This window comes from Diplotaxodon limnothrissa, linkage group LG7 (assembly GCF_057381915.1).
Source record: "Diplotaxodon limnothrissa isolate DT_005_m linkage group LG7, D_limnothrissa_male_GT1.1, whole genome shotgun sequence".
Lineage (NCBI taxonomy): Eukaryota > Metazoa > Chordata > Actinopteri > Cichliformes > Cichlidae > Diplotaxodon > Diplotaxodon limnothrissa.
Window position 1 is genome coordinate 50,571,885 of NC_140602.1, and position 11,589 is coordinate 50,583,473.

An 11,589-nucleotide genomic window follows, 5' to 3' on the forward strand; every position below is an offset into this window, starting at 1 on the left:
GTTTCACCAGGTCACCCATCAATCACTTTGCACCAACAGCGCCTCTGTCTGCAGAAAACCTTGTCCTCCAGAGCTGTGGAGTGTGACAATGGTGTTTGTTTCCTCTTCGTCAAACGCCATTATCACACTAAATAGCTACAGTGTGAAAAGCCCCTCGACGTACCCCTTCACTTTTGGGTTTAAGTGTTGTTGTGTTTGTGGTGTGTGGGTTTTTTTTTTCTTTTTTTTTTTTTCTAAATTTTAATCCTCTTATTAAATCTGTTGTACAAACTGTAAAGCAAGACTGTATATCAGCTGTGCCAATGACTCTGTGCACATTACACCAGGGCAGGAGATGGAAATAGACATTTGGTGTGTTTATGCATCATATGTGATGCTGAGCCTCTGAGTGTGACCCACTTTCTTTTTGGATTCAAGGTGCTAATTTGCTGCTGGAGACCTTAAAACAGACCTTGGTTTACTACTACTGATGCCAGCTTTGTAAATGTAAAGCTTATTGCACATTTGTCTCTGTTTACCATAAATAAAGTGCTTTTGATCTGTTGCTGACAGATGTTCACATTTCACGGATGCCTTCAAGACCAAGCGGTGAACAAACATACGCAGGAATTTGTATTCCTTCTAGTAATGTTGACTCAACATCTTTCACCTGTCCTACCACGCATATGTGAAAGAAATTAAACATTTGCAACCTGAGTGCGATGCCAGCAATGTGGGTCAGGGTCTGAAAGGTAGACGTGAGGAGTGATCAGAGGCATAATGTATAAAGACTGTTTTAGACTGCAGCTGAATAGCTGGAATATTCCTGGGGTCGTAAAGCCTCTCGATGTCAGATGAATGTGGTATTATAGGGTTCACTCTACGTGCCTTTCCCTATACATGCACTGAATGTGGGTAGCTGGAGGACTTTTACACCAAAGCCTAACTTAGAAATGCTGAGAGATGCTCACAACGGCTCACACTTCTACATACATTCAAGTGATACATCAACTTTATGGGTAAAAATGTCTTTGTTTTGTGTCCAGAGTAGGATCATGATGTCATTCTAAATCAGTCACATGAACAAATATAATGTAACATTAAACTGGATACATGTTCATCAATTATTTGCCAGTTTGCAAAGCGAACACACGCACAAAACAAACCCACACCCATTCATACAACCTAACTTAAAGACATTTCCTCTAATCAATCAATAAAAAGTCCATTAATTTAATGAACTAATAGTTTGAAAATATCCCAGGAGTAGAAAAACAAGAAGAAATCGTTGCTCGCTCATCAGTTCATCAACAGTCTCGTCAGCCCCAGCTTGTGCTACATTTGTTACCTTTAAAAAGTTTATAGAAACTGTCCACCAAACTGCAGTATTCAGTCCAAAGTGAATCACGCGAATCACTAAAAAAAGAAAAGGTAACGGATTCAATTCATAATCAAATCCTTAGTCCAGTATTCTCCTCTTGTTATGACTTCCCCTTAACTACTGGCCCAAATGTTTTCTTCTTGGGTGGAGTGGAGCTCTGGGGTTTGGGTTTTGGAGCAGACGCTGGCTTTTTGGCTTTGGGCTGCAGGGATTTGAGACCTAGCATCTCACAGTACACATTACACTGATGCAAGGCCTTAAACTGGTCTATGAAGGAGGTGCCACAGTTTCCTTTGAATCCCTTGTATCTACAAAGAAAATAAATAACATTAAGAGATCAGTTAGTTCAAAATCACAGTTTGCACGTAGAGTATCTTTGGTCACAAAAAAATGTACATACTCACCCTTTCTTACAGGTGGCTATTCCCACATCAGTAAGCTTCATGCCAACTCCTGAAAAGCAACAAATCACATAGGTGTTTAGATTTCTAACCTGCAAAGAAATAGTTCCCACAAAAAACATATTTTAAAATTTTTTATTTTAATTGTTTCCCTGACCTTGCATGTCAGTAACCAGCAGGTTGCCGTCAGTTTTTTGGTAAACCCAATGCTGGAAAGCACAGCATTTCTGTCCTGCCTCTGAATCACGCCTCATCAGGTTGATCTCTTTGCCATCCTTGACTGAATATTTAACAAAGTTCCCGATTAGCTCCTCTTCCAGCGTGGCGTAGGGGATGTCATTCGACGGACGGTGAATCAGGTAGATGGGAATTATCCTGGTGAATGCCCCAAAAAAAGTGTATCCGGTTAAAAGCGAATTAATGTAGTGAAGAAATTATAACGAGCTTATCAAACGTGTCACTCACTCTGGGATGTCTCCGAAGGCTTCAGTGGACTGAGCAGCAGAAGTGTAAGCTTTGATGTACTCTCTTGCTGTGTTCTGGACCTGGCATTCCTGCAGACCATTAAAAATAAATAAAATAATAAAATGAAACAGAATGAAGTGAACTGAATCAATTGGTGAGAATTTTATCTTTTAATCCAACTTTTAACACACATACAAAGAAAAAAATTGCAGTATGTTCTGTAGAACAGCATACTGTCTATTACAGACACTTTGGAGTTGTAAAATAAGAATACTATCATTATGATGCATGTAGTTGAAGACAAAAGTAAAACTTCCTTTGTAGTCTGGTAAAAGAGCACTTTTGATCTTTCCTTTATGGCTTATAGATGTTATAAAAGTGTGCTGTTTAACTTTCGTTAAGGCTTAAAGTTTACAATATTGAGAGAATGGCCACTTTGAGTGACAGGTATGTGCTAAATACGCCATTAGCTGTCAAATACTGTGGTGTACTGGGGCTTAACTGCAGTTAAAGCTGGCCCAAGAGGTCTAGCAGCTTAAAACAATTGTTTTAAGCTGCTAGACCACACACCAGCACATTTAAATGGGCTAGTGCTACCTAGCATGTCTCCCTCACAGTCAAGAGTCACTTCAGTCTCCAAAAAAAAAAAAATGATAGCAACAACCATAAAGCTAATCATATATAGACTGTGTATAAAATGTAACTGAGTTCCTGTTATGAAGATTCACCCTGAGCTTTAACACTGTCACTACCTTACTGTTTTGAAACTGGACACAATTAGTCCAAATTAGGTTTTGCAGTCAGATATCTAACGATAACTAACTTGGCCACCATAGTGGACGTGTGACATCACTAAGGCCCCAGCCACACTTAAGAATGGTCTAAAAGCATAGGGGAACCGCGGGTCATTAGGGAAAAACAGGTATGCTCCAACCAGCTGGTGAGTGGTTGCTCAGATTGATAGCCCCAGTAACAAAGGCTTAGAGATTAGTCGGTGAGCTCCTAACAACCACAGCTGCTAGAGAGAAAATGTGTTCACCAGTCAGTTGACAGAAACCTTCTTTTGACTGATTCGATCGCTGGCTGATTGCTACGGTTCTAACATGATAACATGGAAGATGCTAACATGTCTGCAAACATGCCAACTGCAGCACTGAGACACAACGTTTACTTTGATTCTGGTTCATGTTGTACTTTCTCAAGGTTTGCCACTGCATGGCTAGAGCTTAGCAAGTGTTTGCAGACAAGTCAGTGTCTTCCATGCAAACCACAGGTGACTGCACCAATATGCTAACAACCAAAGCAATCACAAGGAGGTTTTTGGTGCAGTGTCATCTTTCCAACAGCCACCAACCCCTCCCCATGCACCCTCTCTAATGAGGTGCAATTACCTTAAAATATGATCTGCTTTGTCCTCTTTTTTGACTCTAATGGAGACCGTAATTTCCAAAATTAGCCTCATGTTTTACTTTGTAAAATTAAAAATTAAAAGTAAATTGAAAGTAAAATTGAAACTAGTGACAGAGGCTAGATATCATCAGGAGAGTTAGCGAGGGCGTAGTGAGCTAAGGGCTGTTTTCCAACAGTCTTCTATAATCTCATAATTACTCCTTGAGCCATGAAGAATTACTACACACTAATTGTGATATTCGTACCTCCACAGCCAAGGTGAAGTTCTTCTGAACAAGCTCGTCATTGTTCTTGGTCCCATAGCTGATAGCATTGTGCACTTTGAGCACACAGGAGTGACCTGGCAGTAACAGGGGTATCTGACCCACATGCAGCTTGGTCCGGAAAGCCCGCCGATGCATGCCCTCCCCAAAGTGTTCCTTCTCGGTGATCATACTGATAGGATGGCTGTCTCCAAAGTATTGATCGGATAAGAAATCGTCTTTGAACAAGAGTCTGGAGAAATGGGCGTCCTCTTCTTCACTGCTAACCTCAACAGGGTCAGCTGGGGAGGAAAAAAATATAGACACAATATTACATCTAGGGTCTTCTTTTTAAAGCTCAGCTGTATAAAGTAACATGCTCCTAAATCTTAACTCACATGAAATGGTTTTTGGAGCCAGGGGGATGACAACCTCACTGAGCACTGTGAAATAACAGGGAAAATAAAAAATGTAGTTTTCATTTATATACATCATGTAAACATTTTAAACATTTTCACTTTCAAAAATGAGCTAAATTTTTTTTTGTTACCTTCATATGTGAGCAGGTAGTCCAAGCTGACTGAGCCATATAAGCTGCTGAGCTGGCAGAGGTACTTGCCCAGATCTTTGTGAGAAGCATTGCTGATGGTCAGGGTCACTCTGCTCTCATCCCCTGCACTTCAGACAAAGGGACAGTGTTACTCAGTAGAAGAAAACAGACACGCCCTGTGGGTTGCAAAGCAGCTTGCAGATACAAAGCAGCTGCAGGGAAGCTAAACCAGCTCGGTAGGACATTATTATTGCTAAAAATGACATAAAAGTCATATGAATTACCTTCTTTTCATCTCAGCCAGGACAGTATCCTCTCTGCTCCAGGTCACAGTGTAGGCCGAGGTTACAGCAGCAAACTGACACCACAGGCACAGACTCTGGGGGTCACCACTCACAGGCACTGCCTGTATAGGCTTCACCACCTTGGGCTCTGCAGATATTATGATAGGCTTTAATAATGCCATGTGAACTATGTGTTTCCATGCAGAGGACTAGCTGTTTAATCAATTCCCGTACCTTCCTTGGGTGGAATCCTCTGTTTGACCACTTCACTGTACGCCTTCTTACGAGTTCCTCCAACATCAGTCTTGAGCTCAGCTTCCTTTCCTTTTGCTGACACATCTGACTTTGGTAGTTTAGACTCCAAAATGCTCACAATCTTCCCAAACTTATCCTCTGACAGACGTCGCCTTTTAACCACATCATCATTCAGAGGACTTGTAAAGTTCTTTGGCTGGTGGCCCTTATCGTCTGTGGGATGTGGAGGTTGTTCTCCCTCTGACGCTTTAGCCTCCGATTGCTGCTGGGACTTTATTTCGGCTACATCTGGCTGTTCGCTTTCCTTTTGAGCTTTGCCAGCTTTGGCACCCAACTTAGATTCGAACAGCTCGATTCTTCCTTTTGCAGTCTTTGATTTTGCTCCATTCTCCACTTCAGCCAGTGGCTCCCCCGGCGCTGTATTCTGACCATGTTTCTTTTTCTTCTTGCTGTGTGGCTTGCTTGTTGCCTTCTCGGTTACACCTGTCTCAATAACCAATGTAGCCTCCTTGGCCTCAAGTCCAGATTGACTGTTCTCACTGCTATGATTTTCTCCAATAGTAGGGTGAGTTTCTTGCTGGTTGGAGGTCTGCTGAGCAGAAACACAGTGACATTTGCTTTCCTGTTTTTTGGAAGGTTGGGTGAAATGATGATGACCGGCCGATTTATCCTTTTTGGATCGTGTTTTTCCCTCTGAGGTGTTCTTGTGGGTTTTGTGAGGCATCTTTTCAGTCTTTTTATGAGTCAGATCAGTCTTCTCCGATTTAATAGCTTTGGGTTTTACGGGCTTGGAGACAAATGGATCATAAATATCTAAAGTGATGCATGCAATGTGTTTCTCTTTTGAAATGAAGAGATTTTCAGCGTGGATAGGGATGAAGTTTTCTAGTTCCCTATTGAAGTCATCAATCTCCTCAAATATTGTCTTTCTAGAAAAGAAAGAGTCTATAGTGTCACTAGTTTTCAAGTCTTGTAGTCCTTCTGGTGAAGATCTCTCAGCAGTCTTTGTTGTATTCTGCTTTTCATGAATCAACTCCTCACCGCCTTCCAGAGATGTTTTGTTAGTAATTCCATCCGGGGTTGGCAAGACAGCACTCTGTCTTACTTGATTGCAACTGTTGTTATTGAGAGAGCCTTTCAAACAAATCTGATCACCTTCCAAACTGCTGCTTGTCCTACAGTTGAGGGAAGGGCCAATACTGACCGGAGCTAAGGGCATAATAAATGTGGGACTGTCCCTCTGCGCCTCCACCTGACGTGCTCTATCAAGGTCTGGCAACGTGCCAATAGACACGCAGTTGTCCGCATTAAAATGCAGGCCAGGTTGTGTGTCTCCACCTGGCACGTTTGAGTTTGTCAGAGCGTCCGCGGTGAGGACACTAAAATCAGTTATTGATTTGTTTTCATCCCTATTGACTTCTGATCGCCCACAGCTCAGTTTAGCTTCTGGCTCGGCCACTGAGCCCAGCTGGACAAGCCTGTGTTCATCTGTCACTTCACACAGTCTATCTCCAACAGGCTGATAGAGAAAAGGACAAAGAACAACAAAGTGTTAAACTGAGAATTAAAAAAAGTTCTCTTTCAGTTTCCTTTATGGTTGCACATAGACAAACACAGAACACTGTAACAGTGCTGTTAATATACTGCCTTAGGGTTCAGTATCAGGCAATTACACTAAAGACTGATCAGATATTTGTTATTTTAGCACGTACCTTTCTATAGAGCCAAAAATCAGACGTTTATAAAACACCATGCTTCTATACCCAATCCACCAGTCCATATGTCCTGCATGCAACTGGAACCCTGACTGTCAGTGTTAAAGACTGTACCTCCAGCTGCAATTGCACCTCTAAGTCAACCAAAAGCAGTCTCCTGGCCCCAAGACCCTGTCAGGGTCCTGATCGTGGCTTTTTAAAGGAGATGTGGTGGAAATGGGTGTGTCAAAGGGTGCGTACAAATAGAGAGAGGGCAATGGAGGGTCGTGTTTCAGTTTTCAGCTGTGCTCTCCTCTCACCCTGACACGCCAAGGATGCATGCTATTATCACTGGACTCTCAGCTATTATTAGGTGCCATTTCTGTCAATCCAAAGTTTTCCTCTTAGGCACTCATTTTTCCCTCAGCACCCACAGCTGTCAGTCTTTGAGGTTGGGAGCCAAACGACTTATCCAATCAAGGCTGTGGGTGCAAGGACTTGGTTGCAAACTGAATGGCTCCAATCCAAAGCAAGCCGACAATGCTCGCCAGCCTGGTGTGTGGTGACATACGTGGATTTTATATTCAGCGCAACTCATAACTGGCTTAGTGATATTAGAGGTATGACAACGCCGACAAGGACAAGAGCAGGAATGTTTTTTAACTTTGTGCCTGTGTTTCTAAAGGGCATGACTGATTTGTCTGCTGGCCAACGATGCTGTTGGCCATCATGCAAACAGACAGACTGGAAAGAGTTGCACACATCCCCCAAGCACGACTGCAAAATATTCTGTAATAGTTCATGTTTTCACTTCATACTGATCACAAACTTTTACCTCTCAAGTGTTCAAAGATCTATCATCTTACCTCCTTGGTTATTAAATCTGTAGGAGGGTCCAAATCTGTATCTTCTATTATGCTCAGTACGACTGGGGTTTTTTCATCGATGATGAAATGTTCTGTGTCCTGGGACTCTGCACATTCATCAAACGGAGAGAGGTCCAGATCAGCAGAAGTAGATCCAGGCATCAGTGTAACCACAGTTGCATCTGCTGTGTTTTCTCCTGAAGAGGCCACCGTTGTACCAGGTGCACCTCTGGATGGGGAACACTTGTCTCCCTGTGTGGTGGGTGTTGGATCGCAGAAGGATTCAGCCCCCTCTGTGTGATGGGGTTCAAGTCCTGTAGAGTCGAGGTACAAAGAGAGACAGCCTTGCCCAGAGTGGATGGAGCTCTCTGAGATGTTTTGTGCACTTAGAGGTTGATCCTGCACGCCCATTTGTGCCTTAGCTGTTGTTTCTAGATTGTGTCCTTCTTTCACAGTCTCTGCTTCTGTATGAGTATTTACCTCTGATAGAGCCTGTGTCAATGCATCTATTTCAGCCCCTATTTCTGAAAAGGCTGATGTGAAGTCCTCAGATGGAGCTACAATGATCCCAGTCCAATCTGAGAGTGCACTTGCCCAGCTGTCTACTGATGACCACCTCTCAATTGGTGGCCCCCAACCTTTGGTGTCATCGCCCGTCCAGCCAATCCCCTTGCTACCTTCAGGGTTGTAATGTGAAACCTGTGTCTCTCTTGGGGAACACGACAAGTGACTGGCAGGAGAGAGAGCTTCTTGGATCACAGAGTGATGCAAAACATCCCGATCTTCTGTATCATCACCAGCCAGATACTGATGTGCGTCCTGCCAGACCTCCATAGGGCTGTTGCCGCGCTGCGGGGTTGCTCCAGTGACCTCTGCTTCTCCTTCTCTCTCATCATTTAGAAACATAAAGTATTCCTCACAAGCATCTACAGCAGGTGTTCTTAGCCCCAAGTGTTCACTCACATCTGGCTCATTATTCTCTGTGGATTGTTCCTCACAAGAGCTGTGATGACATCCTGTCACGTCTGATGAATCACACATCAGTACATGTTTATCACAGTCACGGTTCACTTGTTCCACACTTGTTTGTGATAATGGCTGGTATTCAGAACATTTAATCTCACCGGGAGCTATACTTGGGCTTACAATGAAGTCCTGCGTGTCACTTTCAAAGATATAAAGATCTGACAAAGGCGCTACAGCCATATCGCTATCTGAACTGTCTGACTGAGGTGATAACGACCTAAATAATGGAGGTTTGTTTTCAGAGCTGAAATTGGGACTGGAGTAGGGGACAGTGACAGACTGCTCCATCAAACCTTCAAGTGTGAGTGACACAGCCCCAAAAGATTCAGGTGGAGTATGTCCTTCCATGAGAAGAGATGAAGCAGATTCAGACTGAGGTAAAATGAGGTCCTGACAGAGTTGACGTATTAGAGGTGATTTCCTTCCTGACTGGCTCAAACAGCGCTGAACCCTGGAATTGTCATCCGTTGGTGGAGCCTCTGAGGAAAGCGAAAACTGCTCTGATACATTTTGGATGGACGATAAAGACTTTAGGCTGTGTGGGTCTGCAGAAACATGTGGATGTGTGGATTTATCAGTGGTGTCTGAAAGACAGTGCGCAGTCTCTGTTCCAGACAGCTTGTCTACTGAGGGGCTGTGCATAACCGAGTCAAAATCCACAGTCTGACTGTCTGTCAGAGCCGGCTGACTTTGGCTGTCTGCGCAAGGAAGTGACGCGTCCATGGGGACTTCTAGTCGAGCGTCTCGGGGAGGTTGTCAAAAAAACTGACAGCAACATGAGGCCGACAAAGTTTTGTGTACAGTGACAGATTTGTTGCACCTTCTGTCATTATTCCATCCCAGAGTACATTTGGATCCTTGTTTATCTAATTCAGTATCTGCAAAGTGACACATGAGGTTAGCATAAAATTCAAATAAATAAACAGTTAAAATGCAAAGATGTGAAAGAGAATCTCTGGCTTGAGTCTTAAGTTTGAATTTACTTCCCTGAAGTATCTGAAGCAAAAGCTACTATCTCCTTTCAGCTGTCAGTTTGCATTTTGCTTATCTAAGCAGCAGGAGATGGTTCATTCAGAGGCATGTTGCATCTATTTCAAGGACGTTTAAGACACTTGACATATCTTATCAACGGGAAGCCATCCTGCCATTACTTCTTTGCTGATAAAGAAGTCTGCCTCGTGATGCTTTTCTTGTTGCCAGTGGAAGATTGTGCTTTCTAAAGTCTATTTTCTTGAATAGTCAAGTGGTGGTGAAATGTGCATTGACTACATTATCAATATACTATTTATTTGACGAACCAAAAGGTGCAAAGTTGGGATTCTTTGTGAAAACAAAAAAAGTTAATTAAAAATGTAATGATTGTTGCTAACCTGATACCTGATGTTCCTGAAGCTACAGGGAAGGTACCATCTCTGGTCTATATCTATTATCATTATTGCTATAGTATAGTTAGTTAAGCCCCTTCACATTCATCTTAATTTCAATTTCAGTTGTACAGCAATACCTCACTGTTATTTTTCAGACTACAGCAGCAATTATTTGGTGTCTCTACGTGACTTTAGCATCGTTAAAATGCCATTGCAGACAATCCGACACACGTGCAGCGGGCAATATATGAAGTGTTGATGGTGGAGACTTTAAATCATGCACACTGATATACAAGATTTCTGGAGGGGAGGTCGTGGCACAGACACTGGAAAAATACCAGAACATCTTTACCCGTGACCTGCATTTGTCACATTCATTCCTGCTGCACGGAAGGACACGTCGCACAGCCCTCCACCTCAGATGTTTACTATGAAATTCAAATCCTACCTACTCTGAGTTTATTGACAAACTTATATTTGAAACTGATTTCACAATGATTTTAGACAGAAAAAAAAATCAATGTAAAAAATCACCAACATCATTTTTCTGTATCACAATAAAGCCAGTTAATTTGATGAATGACCTTAATACCAACCAAAGTAAATTGAATTTTTTCTTGTGTCATGTCGTGCATTTCTTAACCCCATATTGAGACTTTGTTAAGATATGACAGCACATTTCACTCTTGCACATGCAATTCAAAGCAGTTTTGGTGGCAGGATTGAATGGCGTAATGTAAATGTGTTTGGGTTTGAATTCTTCTTGTGGATCTTTCAAAATAAAACCAACCTCAGCCAAATAACCTCCCCAAGTGTGCTGCATCTATTTTCAATTTTTTGCCTGAAAAGCTTTTGAACAAAGTTTTGATAATATCAGCACAGGCTGCCTGATAATGTAAGCGTTTCCTGACAGTCACACATTAAAAATGAGAGGGAGATGAAAACCGAAATAATATAATAATAATAATAAATAACCAAGCGTGTCTTGTGTATCGTGTAGCACAGCGGAGTTTATGCGTCCACATATCCACATGAAGTGTGACTGTCCACGTTTACCATTCCAAAGAAAGCCACAAACAAATGTCTAACAAGTCATGACACAAGTGAATCATAAAGGATAAAAGTATAACTATTACTCCAGGCATTAAAACAGTTGTCTATCTGGTGAGGTGGGGGGGATTTCCAGCCATGCAAGTAGTACGTACCCTTTTGATAGCCGTATGGTTGAGAATATAGACCTATGATGTAGGACTTCAGTACAAGCATAGGCAGAGCTGGCGGTCTCGGGGTGTGAGTCTATTTTTAAATGTTGTCTCCCCACAAGTACAAAGTCGGTTACCTGATATAGTGGACATGTGCCGATCTAACACCCGATATCTATATTTACAGGCCGTTTCAATGATGGCCTACTTTACAGACTGAAGACTTGAGTTGCGGTTGTTTAATTGTCTGTTTGGTTTCTTGTTCAATTGTAGATTCTGATTGCAGGAAAAAAAAATCTTAAAATCTTGTTTGTTTCTGTCCCATCCCCAATAACCCCAGTTTACAGCGGTATTTAAATAACAACAGATATTACACATATAATAAAATACAGCATATACTATTTCAGTTATTTTCATGTAATTAAAGTTCCTGTCTGATTAAACTGTGCTAGCGGCACACCTTTAAC

General features: G+C 42.2%; 1 protein-coding gene across 1 annotated transcript; it reads right to left on the reverse strand.

Annotated features, from left to right (window-relative positions):
• Window positions 1-202: 202 nt before the first annotated feature.
• On the reverse strand, window positions 203-11,194 carry alpk2 (alpha-kinase 2). Its single transcript, XM_085359862.1, has 11 exons — window positions 11,126-11,194; window positions 7,528-9,431; window positions 4,947-6,486; window positions 4,713-4,860; window positions 4,429-4,556; window positions 4,277-4,321; window positions 3,882-4,180; window positions 2,227-2,315; window positions 1,919-2,136; window positions 1,765-1,813; window positions 203-1,668 (listed from the first exon to the last, which is right to left on the reverse strand). The coding sequence occupies exons 2-11, from the start codon at window positions 9,274-9,276 to the stop codon at window positions 1,461-1,463; spliced, it is 4,473 nt and encodes a 1,490-aa protein (XP_085215988.1). The 5' UTR covers window positions 9,277-9,431; window positions 11,126-11,194; the 3' UTR covers window positions 203-1,460.
• Window positions 11,195-11,589: the final 395 nt, after the last annotated feature.